The following is a 25,333-nucleotide window of genomic DNA, read 5'->3' as shown; positions in this document are numbered from 1 at the left end:
GTTAAGGCCCGTTTTAATTTCTCAGCAAATAAATTAAATGATTGAGGTTATCTTAAACTGCAGCACTAATATTTAGATTATGTTTTGGGCGCAAATGCAGAAGGCATCTTTGGTGCATATTGTCTAAATTTTCCACTGATTCTCAAAAAATATCTATTTGGATGGGAAGACATTATCAGAAAATTCTTCTTTTATACCATTAATTACTTGGGATTCAAGATGAAGCTGAAACATTTTGTTTGTTTTACCTGTGAAAAACGCATTTATTCTTATTGTAAATAGAGATAACAGAAACATTCATGGATCCCCCTTTCTCTCTTTGGCCAGTTCTGTTTATCACAGTATGGTTGTAAACCCAGGAATCCCATTTGTCCTTATTTATTACCCTGGGCTTTGTGGCTTTGTGGCTTTGGCCAACTGTGTTTTTTTTTGTTTTAGGACTGTTTCTCTGCACTAAAATAATCTGTTTATCAAACGCTGAATGTGTGTATCTCTGGCTGTTATCTGGCAAGGCTTTATTCTCTTTGTTGACATCTTCACTTGACTCCAATGGATGTACTAAAATTGACCAGTTACGCTTTGCCTGCCCAGTTAAAATGATCCTCATAAATGTTCTCATGACATTTATAGGGGTTTTGGGCTCCAATCTCCTAAAATACATTGTTCAGTTGTCTTTTTTTAGGCAGCCATGAATGAACCGCTTTCAAATGCTCACATTGGTTTGCATTTTGAAAAGATTTCTTCCCGTGAGGACTGAAAATGAATCACATTTTTGCAACATATATCACTGAAAGTTTATTCTGTCACATATCTGCAAACAATTGCAATAGGCAGCAACAAACCCATGGAGCTTAACATAAAAGAGCACTGGTTATTTGATGCAGAGGTTGTCTGCATTCCTCGCACCTTGCCATGTTACTTACAGCGTCATTCTTTCGGTGCCTACACAAAGCCATTCACTACACACATTGAATAAGTTGACCTTGACAACAAAGTTAGTTTTGTTCACTGCAGTTTGATTTTCTTTTATTGTGTAGCAAAAGCCATTTTTTCCAAAAACAAATGAGATAGATAATGGTGCTTATTGACAGAAATTGAATGAGTGAAACAAAGGGACATACTGTAATTATAGAAACTAGAATTGATATAAGCACCAACCTCAACGATTAATGTGAGAAATTAGATTTATCATGAACAAGGGCCCATGTTCTTGGAGGTTCACTTTGAGTGCCACTCATATAAATCTCCTCCTTGACCGTGACATACATTTGCATCTCATCCTTGTTCATCTGGATGATTCTTGACTGCAATAAATTATGTAACATCTATCTTTTAACTTTCCCTTCCAAGGTGAACATTATTTTAGGTCTGGAGATGTATCAACGTTTCTGCCAATCAAATCCTTGTCATCCTTCCTGAACAATGTTTTTGAAAGTAGTCTTAGGATTTCAAAGATATTGTAACTATAGGTGACATTACAAATTGATTATAATGAGGCAGCTCCTAATGTTAATATTTAGTCATCCTTACCTAGTCAGTTAAGTCTGGCTGCAAATTCCCAAGAGTCAGACAAACAAACAAACTCTCTATGGTAATAATTAATGAGCCATAGTGTGCAGTGAAATAACATTATTAAACATGGCCTGCCCCAGTAGATGAAGAGAGAATGGATTACTTGATTAATGAAGTTAATATAACATGATTTTAAGTGCTGAACATCCTGTAGAAACATTGATAGCCTCTAAACAATTTGGACAAAACTGAAAGAAAAATAGTCATTGTCATACAGCACGGAACAGGCCCTTTGCCGACCAAGATGCCACATCCGCCCCATTTGCCCATGTTTGGTCCATATCCCACTAAACTTTTCCTATCCATGTACCTGTCCAAGTGTCTTTTAAATGGTGTTATAGTATCTGCCTCATCTACCTCCTCTGGCAGCTCTTGTACTCATAATCCTCTGAGTGAGAAAAAAATCTTTGACAACAATGTCATAATCTCCAAACGCATTAAAAAAATCCCCCACTCCGAATCTAATATCTATCCATTAATCCAGCAGGGCATTTTGCATACATTCACATTTCTATCAGCATAAGTCTTCACCCTCGGTCCCATTAGTATTTGGACTCGCCTCACCTCAACTGCAACATGGCTCCATCAAAGTTAAAATGCTATAAATCTACTGATCAGAAATCGGGCAACCCGCAAACTGAGCAGAAACTTAAAATGTTACTTTCATTTGTAGTGTAATAAAGAAGGTGGCTATTCAACAAATCAAGATCGCTCCATGGCTTTTGATAAGCAATCCAGTCAGTTCCAATCCCTTTCATTCTCCATTTTGCTTCACTTTTTTCTCTACATATTTATCTACTTTACTTTGGCATGTTGCCACCCATGTCATCAGGACATGCATTCTGCATCCTCATTCTCTACACAAGACATCTCTACACCAGATGCCTCTGGTCCTTTTGCCTGTCACATAAAGCTGTGGCTGTGCTCTCTGAATAGTAATCCTTCAGCTACTAGAGGATGTCTTTGTTTACTCAGTTTCAACCCATGATATTAATTACCTCTAACAAATCTTCTTTCCCTGCTCTGAGACAGACTCATTGTCTCCAATCTATCCACATGACAGTAGTAAATTTGTAGAACATAGGAGCAGAATTAGTCCATTCAGCCCATCGAATCTACTGTGCCGTTCAATCATGGCTGATCTATCATTCCCTTTTAACCCCATTCTCCTGCCTTCTCCCTATAACCTTTGACACCCTTACTAATTAAGAACCTATCAATCTCCGCTTTAAAAATACGCAAAATACTTGCCCTTTTCAGCCCCCGGTGGCAATAAATTCTACAGATTCATCACCCTCTGGCTAAATAAATTCCTCCTCATCTACTTTCTGAATGTGCATTATTTTATTCTGAGGCTGCGTCCTAGACTGGTCCTAGTCTCTCCCACTAGTGGAAACATCCTCTCCACATCCACTCTATCCAGGCCTTTCATTATTTGGCAAGTTTCATTGAGAGCCTCCTGGATCAATCTTATGAATCCCTTCTTCACTCTGTCCAAATTCTTCATCTGTTTTGTGTGGTCAAAAAAGTAAATTGTCATTATAGTTGGACAATTAAAAATTCTAAACTCAAAATACTTTCTGCATAATTGAACGTGGATCATGCTTTGTGCAATCCGCTGCTCGGGTGACCACAAAAATTGCACCAGGTTTGAGTTTTGAAAGACCTGAAATCCCTCTTTATGCTCCATCTTTGCAAAATCACCTCTTTCATTTCTTTGCTGAATCTGTTTATGTCATTAATTAGGTAGTTTGAAATAAAAGTGAAATAAATTAAAAATTGTAGGAATTCGTAAACACAACACTTTGAAAATCGTAGAACATTGTTGCAAACATTGCATGGATTTTCTCATTTATTACCGAGAAATTGCAGAATGTTACGTGTTTTCTTTCTTGCCAAATATGTTATTTTTTGTGAATTATTTTACAATCGATCCTCCCCTTTGATGTTGCCCAATTCCTCTTTATCAGTGACATGTTGTACTCTTGTCCATTTTATGTGGGAAAATCTGCCACAGGGTTTTGTAAATCAGCAATAAAAGAAACTATTTCAAATGTTAAAATGGTGCTTCAGAAATTATATAAATATGCATCCCCGTTTCTCTGACCCATTCCCCTACATTCACAAGTTTTGCAAATTATGCCAAATGTTTAAAATCAAGACTAATACATGCATCGGCACACACGGACTCGGGTACAAATCTTAGTAATGAAATATTTTCCTTTACTTTTCTCCAGGCCACTGTTTCCAAATTTACAAATCAGAGTTTTTTTGTGCTTTGTGAGTGAAATGACGTCTTTCTAATCCTTGATGATTCTTTCAATCACTATAAAGAGTTTTCTTCCATTTCATTACATGGATATTTTTTATGTTGATGGCTTGGTTCCATTCAGTAGTTGTGTATGATTGTAGAATTTTATTTTTTCAATTACTTTAGTTGTTAAAAAATGTTTTTCAGTCATACTATAATAATGTCTTATGGTTTCTTCAGATGTAATGTGTGCCTCATTGCTGTCCCAGCCATATCACAGACATTCCCTTTGTTTTCCACAATTGGCTTTAAGGTAGGAGACAGAGGGTGGTGGTTGAGGGTGGATTTTCATTACTGGAGGCCTGTAATGTGCAGTGTGCAACAGGGAGCGGTCGGTGCTGGCTCCACTATTATTCGTCATTTATATTAACGATTTGGATGTAAAATGTGAATGGTTAATAAGTTTGTGGATGACATTAACATTGGCGGTGTAGTGGACAGTGAAGAATCACGATGATTACAACAGGGTTTTAATTAACTTGGCCAATGAGCCTAGGAATGGCAGATGGAGTTTAATTTAGATAGATGTGGAGTGCTCGCGCATTTTAGTTGGACAAACCAGGGCAGGATTTACACAATGAATGTTAGGTCCCTGGGGAATATTGTCGAACAGAGAAATCCTGCGGAGTACCGGAAGTGAAACATCATGTTGAGGATATACAAGACATTGCCATTTGGAATACTGATCTGGTCATTCTGTTCTAGGAATGATGACATTAAACTAGAAAATTGCATAAAACATTTATGAGGATGTTACAGGGTCTGGACAGTTAAGTCTGGAAGAGAGGTTGAATAAGCTGGGTCTTTTTTCCTTGGAGTCAAGGAGGCCGAGGAGTGACCTTATAGAAGTATAGAGAATTAAGAAGGATGTGGATAAGGTGGAAAGCCACAGTCTCTTTCCCAGGATAGGGGAGTCTAAAAGTAGCCAGAATTTTAAGATGAAAGTGGAAAGATTTAAATGGAACCCATGGGTCAGCTTTTTCAAATAGAGGATAGTGCGTACATCAAATGAGCTGCCAGAAGAAGTGGTAGAAAGCGTCACAATTCTGACATTTAAAAAACACTTGGACAGGTACATAACTGGGAGAGGTTTGGATGGACATGTGCCAGACGTAGGCAAGTGATGTAGCTCGGTTTGGCAACTTGGTTGGTGTGGAGGTGTTGGGTCGAAGAGCTTCTTTTCGTGCTGTGTAGCTCTGAGTCTATGATCCCTCCCCTTTCTTGGTATCTTTAAAAAAATATTCCTTAATTTCTAATTTTTACTAATTATGAAGAAAAGTCATTGATCAGAAACTTCAACTCTATTTCTCTTTGAATGCTGCCAGAACTGTTGAGTAATTCCAGCACTTTCTATTTTTATTTCACACTATAGATTGGTTAAGCCATGTTTAGATAATATCATTAGATTTCCTAATTCCTTTGTTTAAACTGCACCCGAATGAATCAATAAGACACGTAACAAAGAATGAGGCCATTTAGTCTAGATATTAAAAAGGGATTAAAGAGATTAAAACACTAAAAAGGTTTAATGCCAATCCATTTTCCAGTAGCCATGGACCTATATCATAAAGTCTGGGACTAATTTCACAATCTCTATGTGAGATTAAGAATAACCAGTGAGGAGGGGGTGCAAAACTATGTTCAAATTGTGACAAGGATCACGATAGAAACAAATAATCCAAACTAAAGAATTAAGTAATGCACAGAATTAGACAAGGCACACCTCAGTTGACATTTTCTTCAGCATTGGTGTTGCAAGTTTCATAATGAGTCTTCTATCTATGGAGGCTGCAGATATAGGTGGGAGGTAATCACTGCTTTGTGTGACTGTTAGATCAAAGTAAAACTACTTGCATACAGAGTGGAATTTGGATGTCTGTGATAATGACCGAGTGTTAAATTATTAACTGACATGTCTGCAAACAGTAGAATGTAATTAAATAGAACACTACTTGATTAAAGTGGCACTGCTTTAAAACACAGATAAGATACAAAGTAGTGCAGAGAAGAAAGAAAATTATTATCACTAGTGCACAGTATCTGCTTGTCCCTAACCCCAGGAACAAGCAGGAAACAAACTGAGATAGTTCCAGACTGGTCAGTGATGATATATAAGTGGATAATGAGTAATGTCTGGCCTGAATAAGTTTGTTTTCAGCTTACGGAAGACCCCTGCCAGCTGGTCCACATAGGTTCTGAGGACATAGCCAGGGACTCCATCTGGGCCTGTCGCTTTCCATGGGTTCACTCTCAGGAAGGCTGATCTGATATCTGCAAGATGACCACGGGTACAGGGCTGGCGATGCCTTTCCACCATTTCTGTTTAAAGTTAGCATAGAAGCCAATGAGCTGGTCAGGGATGATCGTGTTGTTGCAAGCAATTCTCCCAACTTCACTTTGTAGCCCATTCTGCCAAGATGTCTTGCCACAATCGACGAGTATCAAGTTAGTCTGGGACTCTAGCTTGGTCTGGAATTGTCTCATGGCATCGCCGATGGCCTTACAAAAGTCTTAGTTTGATTTCCTGTATCAGTTGGGATCACTTGACAAGAATGTCTCAGACTTGGACTTAATTGGGGAGTGGATCTCATGGTTCATACATGATTTCCAGTTGGGAAACAATCAGATTGACTTCTTTGGGCTGCAGTCCTTGACACACTTACTGATGAAGTATGTGTGTGCAGTGGGATATTCATTGAGGCTGGCTGTAGAGTCCTTGAATGTGAACCAATCCACTAACTCAAAGTAGTCACATCGGAGCCTACAAAATGTAGGAAGAAACTGCAGATGCTGGTTTAAACCGAATAGACACAAAAGACTGAAGTAACTCAGTGGGATAGGCAGCATCTCTGGAGAGAAGAAATTTGTGACATTTCGGGTCAAGACCTTTCTTCAGAATGAGAGTCAGGGCCCGTGACTTTCAGTCTGAAGAATGGTCGTGACCTGAAATGTCACCCATTCCTTCTCTCCAGAGATGCTGCCTGTCCCGCTGAGTTACTCCGAATTTTTGTGTCTATCTTCACATAGAAGCCTATCTTTTTTTTCAGACCATTATATGACTTTCCATACGGTATCATCGCTTTTCGGTTTCTGCTTGTGGGCAGGGTTTAGGAAGACAGCCTTCTGGTCAGACTTTCCAAAATGTGAGCGGGGATGCCCCTCCCCCTTCCCATTTTATACCAACTATTGTATCTCTTCACTTTCAACCTTCATGCAGTCTCGATCGGAAACATCAATAGTTCCTTTCCCTACCAGATGAGGCTAAACCCCCACCAAGTTCCTCCAGCTAGTTCTTTTTGCTGCATGTTCACCCTGCTTATTTGGAGGAAGTGATTTACTATAAAGTTAACAGAATTTTTACCCACAACAATTCCGTAGTACAATGTCATTCACAAATGTATTTGTATCGGAGCCACAAAAGACCTGGTAAGAATATGCATGCAATTGGAGGATTTTGTTCTGAGGTAGGAGAATACATTATAGGCAGTGTGAACTGCCTACTGTACCCAACCTTCACATGGAATATAGAACAGTAATACCCACAGACTTTACCTACTAGATTACCAAATTAAATGAACTCGATGTGCCTGCACATGATCAATATTGCTCCATTCTCTGCATGTTCACGTACCTGTCATAATGCCTCTTATATGTCGTTATAGTATCTAAAACAATCACTCTTTCTGGCAGCGTGTTGCAGACATTTTCCACTCTATGTTTTTTTTTTAAACTTGCCTCGTAAATCTCCTGTAAAAATGTTCCCCTCTTACCTGAATAATATTCCCTCTAGTATTTGACATCTTGCAGAAAAAAGACTGACTGTGCCTCTCATAATTTTGTGCACCTCTCTCAGGTCTCCGCTCAGCCTCTGACGCTCCAGAGAAAGCGATTCAAATTTGTCTGATCTGTCCTTATAATTTTGCCAAGTTACTAAATGGAAAAATTATTTTTTTCAACAAAGATTTTATGACATCAAGTCAGAGTACTTAATTGTACAAGATTTTGCTTGTAATTGTGTTTCAAATAATTTGTCTGTAATCTTGTACTATAATTTTGGCATCACCAAGAAAATAATTAAATATTGAGTTTTGTTTTTAACAAAAAAAGGAAGTGTTTCTTGGGTCCGCACATTTCTGAAGTGGGCACTGAAATGGAAAGATGTTTGTAGATCATATGTAAGACCAATACAGCAACAAATTTGAAAACTAGAGTTTTGCTTTGGAACTATAATGATACTCCTATCAATAAACATATCTTTTTTGTGCAATAGATTCTGTGAAAATGTTGGCCTGTGGAGAGTTTAATCTTTGATATTATTCATTATATTTTCTTGCCTATCTTGCGTATCATATTTTATAAATGTATTGTCATTTAAATGTTGGTTTGCTGGTTTGAAATTTATTTTGGATTAATTACAGAATGACATTCCCTTTATATAGTTCTCCCAATTTCATGTCAGCAGTTTTATGTCAGAAATAGTTGTGTCCTTCACAATGTTTATAGCTGCATGATTTTGCACAAGTGGTTTCTATAGCTACTGTACAGCAGCAGATGTAAAACAGTGAAAAGCTGTGATAAGAAAGACAGGATTTTTAAACAAAAAACAGACATGGACAATTACCCTGAAGCTGAACTGAGGCCCATCAGAGTAAATGTAGGATATGAATCTATAAAAAGTGCAAGCAAATGCAGCACTACCTGGTACTTTCTTTTTCCTGTTTATAATATGGTAATAGCATAGCTAATAACAGATTAGATATTGCAATTGCCAGAGCAATGCTTTAGGTCATTTGTTTTAAAGAAGCTGATTGTCAAGGGTTAGTTTAAAGTTTTAGAGCTGAGGTGAGAAGCATTGAGTGGTAAGTTTCTTTGGTTGTTTTATGCTTTCAACTGATGTTTGCTTCAAAAAGTTTACAGATAACATTTCTCACTTCAAACAGCTGGTCTTTAAAAGGGTTGTAAATGACTTGTGGTTAGCACTGCAATAGGGGACCTCAACCGATGATTATGTTATCGTTTGAAGAGGGCCTGTAAGTTTTAATGTAGTAATAGTAGCACAAACCACTGGAGGTCAGAGATGACACTGTTTAACCCTCTAACATCTGAAAAAGATAAATCAAATTTAGAGGTTGCAGATAGGTCTAACTAAATGCATTTTTGATCCAAGGATAAGATTCCACCATACCAAACCACTTGGCAGTCAATTCCATTATGTAGTAATTCTTGATCCAAGTACAACATTTAAGCAGAAATGCTGATCTTAGCACAAAGTATCTCCAGCTATCTGATTGCATTGATTTGCACTATAGAGCAGTAAATAGTGCGGTAAAAGGCCACATAAAATGTCCTGCTGACTCTAGAAAAAAGATTTGTGCGTGACTGTTCTCGTTTTGATTGAACTGCTGGATTAAAGACTAAATGGGTTGCGGTAGAGGGATTTGGAACTTGGCTGATTTTAGCTGTAGATTCCTGATCCAAGCATAACTTTTCTTGATAACTTGATTCATATGCTTGATTGGAATGAATCTGAGACACATTGAACAAGAGGTAAATGCGGTGACTGCCTCATTCTTAACTGCTGTGTGGGAAGAACTGTGACAATTATTAGTTATGTTAAATTAAATTTAACGACGCCCACCACATGTACTTGTAAAAAAATGAAATTGCATGTTAGTTTTCTAAAAAACAGTCTCCTGGATGAAGGCAGATCAAATTAAAGTTACATTTCTTAAAAAAATAATTTTCATTTCTAAGACTATTTTATGCTTAATTCTGATCATGACCAATTAACGTGCATGTTAACGTGCATGATCAAGAATAAATTAATGTATTTATTAATGAACATTCATTTTTTAATATGTTAATTATGACTAATGAGAAAAAAGGTTCCACTGCAGTTTACAAAGAATTTTGGTGGGAAAAACGGGTGTATACCTATATGATAAAAATTCTACATCCAAGTAGATGAATGGGTGATATACCAATATGAATGGGTGTATACCTATATGATGAAAATTCTACATCTAAGCAGATGAATGGGTAATTTCCATGCAGTTAAGTTTGGTGTTCATGGGCAATATGATCTGTACACTGTCGATGGCTTGATTGTAATTGTGTATATTCCTTTCGCTGACTGGATAGCACGCAACAAGACACTTTACACTGTGCACATGACAATAATAAACTAATCTTAACTAAACATACATCTATTCTCCAATTGTGAAACTATGAATAACTTTCTATAAGTTTAATAACTTTTCATTGTTAAAAAATTTCACTGGTGTGAAAAATCCCAGGCTAAGCATTTTTTAAAAAATAGACAGGGAACAGTGTTCAGAAGATACAACAAAAAAAGTGCTCAGCATGCACACCTTTACCAGAATTTTTTGGTGGGTAAATTATAAAATGGTTGAAAGAAGGTAGGAGATCCTGGCATTAATGGGTAATATATTAGCACGGACGGAGGATTTGCAAATGATGATTCATGGAGGCAAACTGAATCAATACAGGGACCCAATGATTTACTAATCTATGTCAATGAAGGCCCCCTATTTGATGATGTTCCAGAAAGGGTGGAAATGCAAGTTGTGAACAAAGAACCTGCAATGGAATTTGGACAGTTTAAATAAGTGGGTATAATTCTGGCATAAAGGGTGTATTGAGGGGAAATGTGATCTTATCCACTTTGTCAAAATATTGTTTAAATGGAAAATGACCACCAATGCTGTTGTACAAAGGGATCTGGGCTTTCTTGTACATTCAACATAGAAAGTCAGCAAGCAGTTGCAGCAATTCAATAAGAAGGCTAATGGAATGTTTGCCTTCACTATAAATAGGATACAGTAGGAAAGTGGGAAGGTGTGGCGACAATTGAACAGGATGTTGCTGAGATTACACCCGGAATACTGGGTACAGAGGGATTGACTTGTTTTACAGTCAATTCAGAGGTGGTTCTCGGCTTTAATCCTGAGGTAAAATGGTTGCCCTATGAAGGGAGGTTGAGCAGGTTGGACCTATATAATCATAGAGGGCACAGAATAGAAACAGGCCATTTATACAAATCCTTCATTAATTGTTTTTTATTCTTCTCGCATTCCCTTTAACTCACCCCAAATACTGCCACTCAACAATACAGTAGGGTCAAGTAATCTATCAACCTACATGTCTTTGGATTGTGGGATGAAACACTGTCAGTGAGAATGTAAAAAAACACATGCACAGACAGCAACTGAGGTAAGAATTGAGCCTGGGTCTTCTGTGATGCAGTGGTTCTACTAGCCATACCCTTCATTGGAGTTTAGAGGAATCGGAGGTGATCTGTTTGAGAGACAAGGTTGTGAAGTGCCTTGCCAGGCTAGAAGATGGGAGGATGTTTCCTCCAGTAGGATATCCAGAAGTTTGGGGAATATCAGAAAAATTAATCACCCATCTGAAGTAGGATAAAGCAGAGAACCACATCTTCTCACAGTGGATCTTGAATTTTTGGATTTTTTGATACTCTGGAGAGCAATGGAAGGAGAGACATGGCAATTTTCATTGCCAAGACCAACAGATTTAGTTTAGTTTAGAGAAAAAACTGGGAATCAGGGCCTTCGGCCCACCAACTTGCGATCATCCCATACACACTAGGGGCAATTTACAATTCTAACCAAAAACACAAAAGATGTACAGGTTTGTAGGTTAATTGGCTTGGTATAAATGTAAATTGTCCCCAGTGTGTGTAGGGTAGTGTTAATGTGCGGGGATTGCTGGTCGGTGCGGACTCGGTGGCCTGGTTTCCGCGCAGTATCTCTAAATTTAAAAAACTAAATTAACCGAAGAAGCACCGAAGGGCGGCAGAATGGTGCAGCAGTAAAGTTGCTGCCTTATAGTGCCAGAAGACCCGGGTTTGATCCTGACAATGGGTGCTGTCTATATGACGTTTGTACTTCTCTCTGTGACTGCGTGGATTTTCTCCGGGTTCTCTGGTTTCCACGCACACTGCAAAGACATCCAGCTTTTTATGTAATTGGCTTCAGATGTTTTAAAATTGTCCCTAGTGTGTAGGATAGTGTTAGTTTACTGGGTGATCGCTGGTGGTCGTGGACATGGTGGGCAGAAGGACCTGTTTCTACTGTATCTCTAAAGTCGAAAGCCAATTAACCTACAATCCTGTACGTCTTTGGAGTGTGGGAGGAAACCAGAGCACCTGGAGAAAACCCACGCGGTCAGAGGAGAACTCACAAACTTCGTACAAACAGCATCTGTAGTTATGATCTCTGGTGCTGTAAGGCAGCAACTCTATCGCTGCGTCACTGTGCCACTACTGTTTGAACAATGGGTTTTTTAAGGGAATGGGGAAGAAGAAGGAATGCAGACCTGAGATCTTCAGGTTACCCAGAATCTTACGAAATGGCAAAGGAAGCTCAAGGGGTCAAATGGTCAACTCTTCTTTCTATTCTTATCTTCTTAAGAAAGATTGATGAACTGAAGAAAGAAATTACAGTCCTGGAGAACCCTGGGTCCTCATCAGATTTCGTAACTCAAAGCTTAAGATCAGCATTGGAGGCATTTGAGAGAGACCGCGTTGGGAGTGAGTGAACACCTTTTTGGAACGATGGGAAAGATTTTTTTTGTGATTTCTAAATTGGACTTTTTTATGACATTGATTTTTATAAGTATGCAATGTGTCTTTGACGAAAACAGAAAGCTAAAGAAGCTGAGATGAGGAGATGTGTTTGTGTGGGAGAAAGTCATTGCCCATTGGTCTGGGGGAAAAAAAGTGCTACTAGCAGGAAGTGAATGACAAATTAAGGATAAGTTCAGGTGGAAGATGACAAGAATGCAAGGAAAAAGCAAATACTTATGAACAGAAAAAATAGTGGAGAGTGATCGGAAAAGGAATGAATAGTTCATCCTACTGAGCTTAAATTACTGATTAAGATGAGTCTGTATACAAATGTATGTTTATTTATACTTTGTATATTTGCATGTTTATTTATACTGCAGCTTAAAATAGCTTATACTACAGCTATACTATAGCTGATAGGAAAATGAATGAATAGTTCATCCTACTTAGATTAAATTACTGCTTAAGATGGCTCTGTATACAAATGTATGTTTATTTATACTTTGTGACTGAAAGCACATATGATACAAAATAAGTAAAAACACTTCTTTTGAAAAGCTTATTTATTGGAATATTACTATTGTTACATTATCACAACAGGTATGAACAATTTCTTTCAAACTAATATCCTCTTCTTCATCCCTTAGGATAAGGATCGATTTGCCCACCTCAATGATACAAAGTATAATCCATATGTCGGCCATAATTCATTCCGTGAGAAATACTTCAGTGGCGTGATGAAGAAGGTTGCCAAGGAAACCAAGAATACCCAGAAATGACCAGCGCAAATATATTTTAACCTGTAAGATACTTTTTAATCTAATAAATAAACACAGATTCAATTTGGTAAACTGTTTCAGTATCTTAAAATGTTTTTGTCAGAGATGCGAGCAATTAGTATGAAATGTATTAGATGTACAGATATGTAGGTTAATTGGCTGGGTAAATGTAAAAATTGTCCCTAGTGGGTGTAGGATAGTGTTAATGTACGGGGATCGCTGGGCGGCGCGGACTTGGTGGGCCGAAAAGGCCTGTTTCCGCGCTGTATATATATGATATGGTGATATGATGATAATATTAGATGACTACATAGAATATGCATAAACAGCTAAACTAGTGAATTTGCTAACTGTTATGAGAGAAAGATGCAAAGGAAAATGGTATCATTTAAAATCAAATGCTTGTGTGTACTAAATAGGACAATACTGATCCTTGTGCCACACTATATTAAATTGAGACACCACGACCAACTGATAATTGATTAGTAGGTTGCAGATGACACTAGAGTAAATGGGTGGTATTGTAGATAGTGAAGATGGTTATCAAAAACAGAAAGATCTTGTTCTGTTGGGCAATGCATTTTGGGAAGTCAAACCAGGACAGGGCTTTCACAGTGAAAGGTAGGGCTCTGGGGAGTTTTGTTGAGCAGAGGGATAGAAACATAGAAATATAGAAAATAGGTGCAGGAGTAGGCCATTCGGCCCTTCGAGCCTGCACCGCCATTCAATATGATCATGGCTGATCATCCAGCTCAGTAACCTGTACCTGCCTTCTCTCCATACCCCCTGATCCCTTTAGCCACAAGGGCCACATCTAACTCCCTCTTAAATATAGCCAATGAACTGGCCTCAACTACCTTCTGTGGCAGAGAATTCCACAGACTCACCACTCTCTGTGTGAAGAAATGTTTTCTCATCTCGGTCCTAGAAGACTTCCCCCTTATCCTTAAGCTGTGACCCCTGGTTCTGGACTTCCCCAACATCAGGAACAATCTTCCCGCATCTAGCCTCTCCAACCCCTTAAGAATTTTATATGTTTCTATAAGATCCCCCCTCAGTCTTCTAAATTCCAGCGAGTATAAGCCTAGTCTATCCAGTCTTCATATGAAAGTCCTGCCATCCCAGGGATCAATCTGGTGAACCTTCTCTGTACTGCCTCTAAGGCTAGAATGTCTTTCCTCAGATTAGGAGACCAAAACTGTACACAATACTCCAGATGCGGTCTCACCAAGGCCCTGTACAACTGCAGCAGAACCTCCCTGCTCCTATACTCAAATCCTCTTGCTATGAATGCTAACATACCATTCGCTTTCTTCACTGCCTGCTGCACCTGCACGCTTGCTTTCAATGACTGGTGCACCATGACACCCAGGTCACGTTGCATCTCCCCTTTTCCTAATTGGCCACCATTCAGGTAATACTCTGCTTTCCTGTTCTTGCCGCCAAAGTGGATAACCTCACATTTATCCACATTATATTGCATCTGCCATGCATTTGCCCACTCTCCTAATCTATCTAAGTCACTAGGATCTAGGAGTGTTGGCACAAAGATCCTTGAAAGTGGCGTTGGGGATGGATGAATGATCATAAGGTCATAAGTGATAGGAGCAGAATTAGGCATCGGCCCATCAAGTCTACTCCGCCATTCAATCATGGCTATCTCTCCCTGCTAACCCAATTCTCCTGCCTTCTCCCCATAACCCCAGACACCCGTACTAATCAATAATCTATCTATCTTTGCCTTAAAAACATCCATTGACTTGGCCTCCACAGTCTTCTGTGACAAAGAATTCCACAGATTCGTCACCCTCTGACTAAAGAATCCTCATCTCCTTCCTAAAGGAACGTCTTTTAATTCTGAGGCTATGGCCTCTAGTCTTAGACTCTCCCACTAGTGGAAACATCCTCTCCACATCTACTCTATCTAAGCCTTTAACTATTCGGTACATTTCAATGAGATCACCCCTCATTCTTCCAAACTCCAGCGAGTACAGGCCCGTGGCGTCAAACGCTCATCATATGTTAACCCATTCATTCCTGGGATCATTCTTGTAAACCTCCTCTGGACCCTCTCCAGGGCCAGCACATCCTTCCTCAGATATGGTGCACAAATATCCTCACAATACTCCAAATGTGGCCTGACCCTTGGCTTATAGAGCCTCAGCATTACATCCTGAGACATATAAGGTAATTAGGGGATTGGACATGTTAGAGGCAGGAAACATGTTCCCAATGTTGGGGGAGTCCAGAACAAGGGGCCACAGTTTAAGAATAAGGGGTAGGCCATTTAGAACGGAGATGAGGAAGAACTTTTTCAGTCAGAGAGTGGTGAAGGTGTGGAATTCTCTGCCTCAGAAGGCAGTGGAGGCCAGTTTGTTGGATGCTTTCAAGAGAGAGCTGGATAGAGCTCTTAAGGATAGCGGAGTGAGGGGGTATGGGGAGAAGGCAGGAACGGGGTACTGATTGAGAGTGATCAGCCATGATCGCATTGAATGGCGGTGCTGGCTCGAAGGGCTGAATGGCCTACTCCTGCACCTATTGTCTATTGTCTTTCCTGCTTTTGTATTCTATCCCTCTTGAAATAGATACTAGCATTGCATTTGCCTTCTTTACTATCAATGTGACTTGAAGATTAACTTTTGGGGAATCCTGCACCAGCAATCCCAAGGCCCTTTGCACCTCCTATTACTGGATTCTATCCCCATTTAGAAAATAGTTTAGGCCTTTATTCCCAGTACCAAAATGCATGACTTTGCTACACTATATTCCATCTGCCACTTCTCTGCCCACACTCCCAACCTGTCCATGTCCTTCAACAGAGTCCCTGCTCTACACTACCTGTCCTTCCACCTATTTTCATATCATGGGGTGCATTTTGGGAGGTCAAAACAGGACAGCACCTTCGCAGTGAATGGTTGGGCTCTGGGGAATGTTGTAGAGCAGAGGGATCTGGGAGTGTAGGTACATTGTTCCTTGAAAGTGGCGTTGGGGGTAGATAGACTCTTGGCACATTGGCTTTCATCAATCAGGATATTGAGCATAGAAGTTGGGATGATATGTTACAGTTGTATCAGACGCTAGACCAAGTGGACCCGTTGGGCCCAAACCTATCCGGCATTGGTGCAGCACCCTCTCCTCTCCCCTCTCCCCCCCACCTTCCCCCTCCCCTCCCTCTCCCTCCCTCCTCCGCTCCCCCTTCCCTTCCCCTCCCCCCACTCCATCCCCCTCAACCCCCCTTATCCTCCCCCTCCCTCCCTAGCAGATAGATTTAAACTTTAAAATGTGAATAACTTAAAAAATATAACACCGATTTCAATGAAACATCTTCCATCACCAGCAAAGGGACAACGGTGAATAAGGTGGACCTAAAATTGTCGCGCTATCGTGTACTGTTTTGGCTGTAGTTCAGGATCAAACAAACAAACAAATGAGAGTTTTAGTATATAGATAGATTGGTGAGGCCACAATTGGAGTATTGTGTTCAGTTTAGGTCATCCTGTTTTCAGAAAGATCTTGTTAAGCTGGAAAGAGTGCAGAGAGGATTTACGAGAATTTTGCCAGAACCTGTGGGCCGGAGCTATTGGGAGAGGTTGGGCAGCTATGACTCCATTACTTGGAGCGCAGGAGGATGAGGGCTGATGTTATAGAGATGTATAAGGGGAATAGATAGGGTAGTTGCACAGAATATTTTACCCAGAGTAGGGAATCAAGAACCAGAGGCCATAGGTTTAAGGTGAGAGGAGGCAGATTCAATAGGAACCCAAAGGTCAACCTTTTCACACAGAGGTTGGGTATATGAAATGAGCTGCCAGAGGAGCTAGTTGAGGGAGGTACCATAACAATATTTAAGACATTTTGACAGGTACATGGATAGGAATGGTTTAGAAGGATATGGGCAGGCAGGAGAGACTAATGTAGTTGGGGCATATTGGTCGGAATGGGCAAATTGGGCTAAAGAACATGTTTCCATGCTGTATGACTCTGGTACAGATTCAGATTAGTTACTGGTCAATTAAAACTTGTAATGTATAAGTATTTTGTCACACATTGTGAGTCATTAATTACATGATTTACAGAAAAGCTGCCATGGTGAATTATTTAAGAAATAGATGATGAAATGGAAAGATTATGCAACCGATAGGATGGATGAATTAAATTGGATTGAATTGCATTGATTATCATCTTGTGATCTCTACTTGATCCACAGAATCCTACTAACTAATGGAACTTGTTGAATTGTGTAATCAGTAATGAGGCCAGTGTATACACATGCACAGTGTGGTCTCAAAATAACAGACGTTTTCTCCAGTGTTACATCTTGTTTTCATCAACGAATAAAAGACTTGCATTTAGTGTGTCCAAAGATAAATGTGGAAGTTACATCAGAGTAAACTCAAGGACAGTTGTACAATAGCAAGCCAGTAAATGACAGCCAGGATGTATTCGGCAGAGGACGCCTGTGACTAACACCTCTGTGACAACTCTTGAAGAAGTTATAACTCAAGTGGTAAATTCTTGAATATGGTTTACCTGGACTTTTGTAGTTTAAAATGAATAAACTTAAATTAAAAACGCTGGACTTTCACGATAACCCACAAGGATAAGAAAATGGTCAGCGCGTAACAACCAATGAGTTTGAGGAGCTATGTTAGTGTAAAAGAAGTGATGCCACTAAAGGGATAGCTTTGGAGCTCAGCTTTGAACCTCCCACCCTTTTGAATTACAGACATGGCCTGTCGGTAGCCCATGCCTATCGCAGAAACTATGTATAATCAAAATGCCGCTTATGCTAAATTAAAGAAAAGAGTGGAATTGAATAAGCTTGTATTTCTTTGCATTTACAATACATGAGAGTTTGTGGGGTAAATAAAGCTTACAGCTGTGGAATCAAGAAATGGAGGGCATCGATAACTACCTCTGCAATAAATCACCAATGCTAAATGGAGGAGAAAATGCCTCCAGGGTCCAGGCTGCTCCTCCACACTTAACAGCAGCATTTCCTACCAGGGCTGATTGCCTGGCAACCACAGTGCGGTTTAAAGACATCAAGGAAATAGGAGGGGTTGTTCCTCATTAAAAAGAAATGCTCCATTCATACAAAAATGCCTTGAGTTCGAAATTGTGTTGTTGCCTCAGGTTATATTTGGGAATAGGTTAATTCATTTTAGAGTGAGAAGTATTAATAACAGTTTTGTCTTTATTATTTAAAAAAATATGTCAATTTTTATTATCTACCGATATACTAAAACTCTCGTTTGTTTGTTTGTTTGTTTGTTTGTTCCTAAACTACAGCCAAAACGGTACATGATAGCACAACAGTTTTAGGCCCATCTTACTCGCCGTCGTCCCTTTGGTGCTAATGGAAGGTTTCATTGAAATCGGTGTTATATTTTTTAAGTTATTCACATTTTAAAGTTTAAATCTATCTCCTAGGGAAGGAGGGAGGGGGTGGAGGGAGGGGGGGAGGAGGGAGGATAAGGGGGAGGGGGGGGAGAGGGTGCTGCACCAATGCAGGAGAGGTTTGGGACAACGGGTCCACTTGGTCTAGTATATTAATAAAACTCTGATCTTGTATACACATAAATTACCTTTTAAACCGATTTCATTACGATCTTTAGCGTGTGACGTCACAATGGGACCCGCACGAGTACCAGCCAATGAGGGGGGTTGGGGGGCCAGGCAGTCACGGCCAATAAACTGAATTTAACAAATGCTCTCCCCCCCCTCCCCCCATCCACGGAGGACCAGCGGGAGGACCGCTGCCCGTCCCGGCATGTCTCGCACCTCACCTTCCTAGTGGTGCAGCGCGGCGCCAGAGAGAAGGCAAAAGACGATGGCCGATGCCAGGACTGTGGCTCTCCTGCTGCTGGCCACCGCGATGGCCGCCCGGGGCTGGTGTAAGTCGCTCTCTCTCCCCTTTCCTCTCCCCTCTCTCCCGCACCCAGCCCCGGGAGAGATTCCGAACAGGAGGAAGATGGTCGTCGTCTCATCGTTTCACTCCATCTCCTCCAGCACCTGCTTCAACTGACGGCTTCATCGAATCCCCGCTCCCGCCCGGGCCAAGTGCCCCGGACCATCACCGGACTATAACCCCCCGTGCTCCTCCTCCAGTGCCCACTTTGTGCTCTCCAACAAAAATGGCGGCCGCCGTGCACTGCCCGTCGGGAGGTGTAGTCCCGGCTCCCGTCCAGCCCCAGCGCACTGGACAATCACCGGACTACTTGGGGTAGTGGGGGGGGATTAGGTGGTGGGGAGGAGGAGGGGGATTGAGTGGAGGGGGTGAGGGTGCTAGACCAATACAGGAAAGGCTTTGGGTCCGTGGCTTGCTTTGGCTGCAGCACTGGCGCTACGGGGCCGAGGTGAGTGGCACCCTCTCCCCTTCCCTGTCCCCCACTCTATGAGGAATGGGCCCAACGGGTCCACTTGGTCTAATATACAATATAAAGAGCCATTTATAAGCTACTTGCTTGAAGGAGAGCAGATGCAACACAGGCAGCTGAAGGCTGCCAAGCTTGTTCATCTGCAGACTTGATTTTGTCCACCAGCATTTATTATGCCAGGAACACTATATCTCAGTGAACTCAAAATAAATAGAACTCGCTAAACAGGAGTTTGGTCCAAAATTGACTAAATCAGAAATGTGTTTTCACTATTCTTTTCAAAACTTGTTTTTATTAGAGTTGTGGAGGATAATCAAAAATGTAGTACTTATTAAAAATGATGAGGAATTTTGATCAAGTAAATAAAAAAAACATTTGTTTTTCCACAATAGGCGAATTAGTGATCAGAGGACAAAAAAATTAATTTAATTGCCAGAAGAAGCAGAGAGAAGCTCAGCAAAGGAAAAATGATGTAAGCTATCATTACCGGGGACGTAGCACTGAAATGGTGGTGGGGAGATATTCAACAGTGATCTTCAGAATTGAAACAGATATAATTGCAGGGCTTTAGTAAAAAGACTGGGGCATGGGACTAATTGAATAGCTTTTTGAGAGATGAGGCTCAAATATAAAGAGCTGGCAGGCACTCTTCAGGGCTCTATGATCCCATGGTAAGCATAAGTTGAATCACCCTTTTTTTCCCTATTGATTTAGTTCCTTTGCACCTTGGGTAAATATTCACAAAATGTATTTACTAAAAATCCATTGAATTTGAAAATCATTGGGCTGTCGTATCTGTAGTTATGTTGGCATAATGCCTGTAAGAATTTGTTATGTCTTTCATTTTAGTGTTGCGGCCATCCACATCTTCAAAACTGGAGCACTTCAGAAAATCAACAATGCTTTCAACAAAGTTCTTCTCAGGATATGTGTGTGTGCACTATTACCTCAGTTTATCTCCGACTGTTAACTTTGTTCGTTATGTAGAAGATAGATATCAGATCACTGGTGACTGAAGTTGTGCTAGTTTTGACTTGATGTATCTTAATGTACATGAGATTTGACAGTACCTATAGCAAACTATATTCTCAACTGACATCTTCCCTTGTAGCTCACAAGTCTGGGGACCTCCTTCCTTTACACTCTGTGCAGCTGCATGTTCATTCCCCAAATGAGGACAATGACTCGTGTTATAAAATTAGTTCATTAAATTTCCAGATTTCCACTGCATGATCTTCTCTCTGGTTCTTCCGGTAATTGAATTGAATCTTTGTCCTTTGATTACCAAGCCATCAACTGTGGAAACAAAGTTTTTTTTTATTTACTCTATCTAAACTCCTCGTAATTTTGAATAACAATTTACATTTCTGGTTGACCTACACAGCTCTAATAAAAATATATTGCAGCAATGTTGCTTTATCCCACTCAAAGGAATTCTCCAGCCAATGTTTTCTGAATAGAAATAGTTTTATGTGGTTTCTGACCTTCTTCAGGAATATAAATAAAATTTCTGGCTTGTGAGTTTATGTGTTTTTTTGTTTCAGCATCAGTGTTAAAGGGAGACTTTTCTTGCTCATTTATAGATCTTATGAATTTTTCTTGCATGTTTTTATATTTTCACATTTTCTTTTGACATAAAGAAGGCCATTAAGCCTATCTAGTTCCTGGCGGTTATTGAGGCAGACCCATCTATCCTATTGCTCATTGTTCCCTCTCACATGGCTTTCAACTACCCACGATCCCTCTGCCACCTACACGCGTTGACAATAAATAAAATGCTTCCGTACTATAGTGCATGAATGCTTGAGAAAAGCACACAGGTGATTTATTATTTAATGTAACAGTTTTTGCAATCGTTCTTGAATGGTAGTACCTGAGGTAATTAATGGTTTAAAGGTTAGAATGTATTGATTTAGCAGAAAAATCCACCTTATCTTTGCTTAGATAACATAATGCCAACATAACTTTCGACAGCCCAATGATTTTCACAAAGATAGAAAAGGACCACAGTAATTTAAGTTCTTTGAAAGTATTCCAGTCTAAAGTTGTGGCATTGGTTTTTATGGAGCCAAAGATCTGTGTTAATTTTGGCACTTCCTAACTTGAAGAAATGCAGATTTTGGTTCATTGAAGGGTGCTGGCTACTTTTTATTGGTTCCTAACTCATGTTCAAGTGAACATTGGCACAACCTCAATCAGATCTGACATGTAATTTGTCTTCTAAATAATTGACAAAGTTAACAGATTGTAAAAACAGAGGTGACAGTGTACAGCCAAATTTCCTTAGCTGAACTTTGTTAAATGTACAATACAACACGGGAACAGGCCTTGTGACCTGTCTGTGCCAAACCTGATGCCGTTAAACTACCCTCCAATGTGCATGTGATCCATATCCCTCCACTTCCCTGCATATCTATGTACCTATATAAAAGCCTCTTTGAAAACCATAATTGTATCTGCCTCCACCACACCTGGCAGCACCATCCTGGCACCCACCTTTCTCTGTGTAAAACCTTGCCCCACACATCTCCTGTACACTTTCCCCCTTTGACCTTAATGCTATGCCCTCTTGTCTTTGACATTTCCTCGCTGAGAAAATGGTTCTGACAGTCTACCCGACCTCTGCCTCCTGCCATAAATTTATCGGCTTCTATCAAGTATCCGCTCAACTTCTGATCTTCTGGAGAAAGCAATCCAAGTCTGTGCAATCTCTCCTTGTAGCTACTACCCTCCATCCAGAGAGAATTTGGTAAACCTCTACATCTGTCTTGTAATGGAGTGATCAGAACTGCACACAATATCTAAAATGCAGACGGACCAAAGTTTAAAACATAACTTCCTGACTCATATACTCACTTAGATGAGTCATAGAATGATACAGTGTGGAAACAGGCCCTTCAGCCCATCTGGCCCACACCGGCCAACATATCCCAGTTACACTAGTCCCACCTGCCCGCATTTGGTCCATATCCCTCCAAACCTGTCCTATCCATGTACCTGTCTAATTGTTTCTTAAATGTTGGGATAGTCCCAGCCTTAACTACTTCCTCCGGCAGCTTGTTTCATACACCCACTACCCTTTGCGTGAAAACGTTGCTCCTCAGATTCCTATTAATTTTTTTTCCCTTCACCTTAAACCTGTGTCCTCTAGTCCTTGATTCACCTACTATGAGTAAGAGACTGTGCATCTACCCGATCTATCCCTCTCATGATTTTTTCCACCTCTATAAAATCGTCTCTCATCCTCCTGTGCCCCAAGGAATAGAGTCCCAGCCAACTCAACCCTATAGCTCAGACTCTCAAGTCCTGGCAACATCCTTATAAAGTACATAAATTCAGCTTGACAACATCTTTCCTATAACATGGTGCCCAGAACTGAACACAATAGTCTAAATGCAGCTATACTCAATATTCTGGCTGATGGCTAATGTGCCAAAAGGCTTTTTGTCCACCTGATCTACTTGTGATTCCGCCTTCAAGGAACTCCTTGAAGTGCACCTGCACTCCTAGATCCCTCTGCTCTACAACATTACCCAGAGCACTACCATTCATTGTGCCAGATGCCACCAATTTATCCCATAGTCAAGATCATTAAAACAAATTTTATCTCAAACCTCTATCCATTTTTGTTTACTCATAAAGTATCTTAGATGGAATATACTGGAAGGGATGCATGGGATGTGGATTCAATGAACTATTTATTTAATCATTTTTGGCCGAGGGAAGAGGATCCAAGTCAAAGTCATTTGATTAGGACCAGAGAATGAATTCACAGGTTGCTCGTTCCCATTGGTAGCTGCCATGGGACCTTTCGGTAGCGAATCTATAACTAGTGGAATTGGGGCCCACTTGGTCAAGCCACAACCCCCTGAAGAAAATACTATTTTTAAAACGGGATCTGCTTTGAGAGTGACCTTCTCTGTCCTGAGATAAAGTGAGACAGTGTGGTTTGGGAGATTCTGTTATATAATTGTATGGACTGACATCATTATATGCAGCCGCATTGTTGGATAAGGTGGGGCTCGCTGCATCTGGTGTTAACATTAGAAGGACTGTTTGTGAAAATCTAGTGCAGGCATATTATGGCACTCTCATTCGCACATCTTCCCCAGCCAACAATGGGACATTATAGACCTCACCCTTCCTGAGGTCATTTGTTGCTGGCCCTGATTTGCTCTGGCCTTTTCTCACCTCCAGTTCCCTCCCTCCCACCTCTAATAGTCTAAAGAAGGGTTCTGACTTGAAACATCTGACTTGAAATGATCAGCCATGATCACATTCATTGGCGGTGCTGGCTCGAAGGGCCGAATGGCCTCCTCCTGCACCTATTGTGTATTGTCTATTCCTTTTCTCCAGAGATGCTGCCTGACCCAGAGTTACTCCAGCATTTTGTGTCTTTCTCTGGGACTTCTAATGTTGGTTCATGGGGCAATTGTTTCATGATTTATCTCATTTACTATTATATGGGTCTTAGCTATTTTTTAATTTCAATTCAAAAGATTTTAGTTGCATTGGGAAATTTGTATCAAATGAAAAGCAATGTGAAGCACAGCTTTGACCAACAGTGTAGAATCGATGGATGCTGGAATGGCTCCATTTTGGATTGACAGATCATTTTATCGACAATCCTTGGAAGGGAGAGAATCAATTCAATATCGCAAGGTCATTAGTGATAGGAGCACAATTAGGCCATTTGGCCCATCAAGTCTGCTCTGCTATTCAATCGTGGCTTATGTATCTCTCCCTCCTAACCCCATTCTCCTGCCTTCTCCCCATAACCTCTGACACCCGTACTAATCAAGAATCGTATCTACCTCTGCCTTAAAATATCCACTGACTTGGCCTCCACAGCCTGTGGTAAAGAATTCCACAGATTCACCATCCTCCATCAGAAGTATATTGAGACATCCCAAAAAATATTGCCGATATAAAACAATTTTTCCAAAAAATCTATCCATGTGCAACATGATATAGTGCAGAAAATATTTTTGCACTACACATGTGCAGCACAAATCACTGATAGTACCACATGATTCAATCTCAGTCTTGGATTTCAAACCTGAGGAGAATGATTTGTAGCACTGAACTATTTCAAGTAGAAGCCATCCACGTTGCTTTACATTGAGTATAGATTTGATGGCAACAGACTACTTTAACTTCTGTCTTTTATTTCTTGATCTTGTGTTTTCATAATACTATTTAACTCAGGATGATGTACAGTGCTTTATAGCCGATAAAATACTTTTTAAAGCTTAAATGCTGTTAAAAAGATGATACCTAATTTGTGCCAATCAAACCCTACAAATAGTGCCTGCTTCATGGTGCTGTGGTTGTAGGTAAATGTTGATCAGATGCCTACCCTACTTTACTATGAGATGGCACACTGGGATACGTTTTTTGTTTACCTGATAGAACAGCTGGTCTCTGTACAGGTCAATGGCTGCAGAGAAACAATACTATCCACTTGAGATGGGTTGGATATGGACAAACTGCTGTCAAAAAGGTGTAGTGCATCCAAATGGGTGTTGCAGCAGTACACCACTGGGCCTGACACTGAAAACCTTGGGAGTCACTGGCTGAATGTTAGATCAATAACCAAAGTATTCAGCAGGAGGGTGATATAGAAGAGAGGTCTGGTGGACATAGACCAAAGATCATGGGCTTCAGTTGAATCAACATGCAA

At 40.3% G+C, this 25,333-nt stretch overlaps 1 protein-coding gene across 2 annotated transcripts in view; it reads left to right on the top strand.

Annotated features, from left to right (window-relative positions):
* Positions 1-21,085, top strand: part of trmt11 (tRNA methyltransferase 11) — a 72,958-nt gene extending 51,873 nt beyond the window's left edge. For both annotated transcript variants that reach the window (XM_078400171.1, XM_078400173.1), the window contains 2 exons: positions 13,139-13,293; positions 20,500-21,085. In XM_078400171.1, the coding sequence (XP_078256297.1) occupies positions 13,139-13,270 (132 nt within the window). In that variant the 3' untranslated portion in view covers positions 13,271-13,293; positions 20,500-21,085. The remainder of the gene's footprint in view (positions 1-13,138; positions 13,294-20,499) is intronic.
* The last annotated feature ends 4,248 nt before the right edge of the window (positions 21,086-25,333 follow it).

The sequence above is a fragment of the Rhinoraja longicauda genome, chromosome 5 (genome assembly GCF_053455715.1).
Source record: "Rhinoraja longicauda isolate Sanriku21f chromosome 5, sRhiLon1.1, whole genome shotgun sequence".
NCBI lineage: Eukaryota > Metazoa > Chordata > Chondrichthyes > Rajiformes > Arhynchobatidae > Rhinoraja > Rhinoraja longicauda.
The sequence above is the reverse complement of the archived record's forward strand: the minus strand, read 5'-3'. Positions and strand labels throughout refer to the sequence as shown.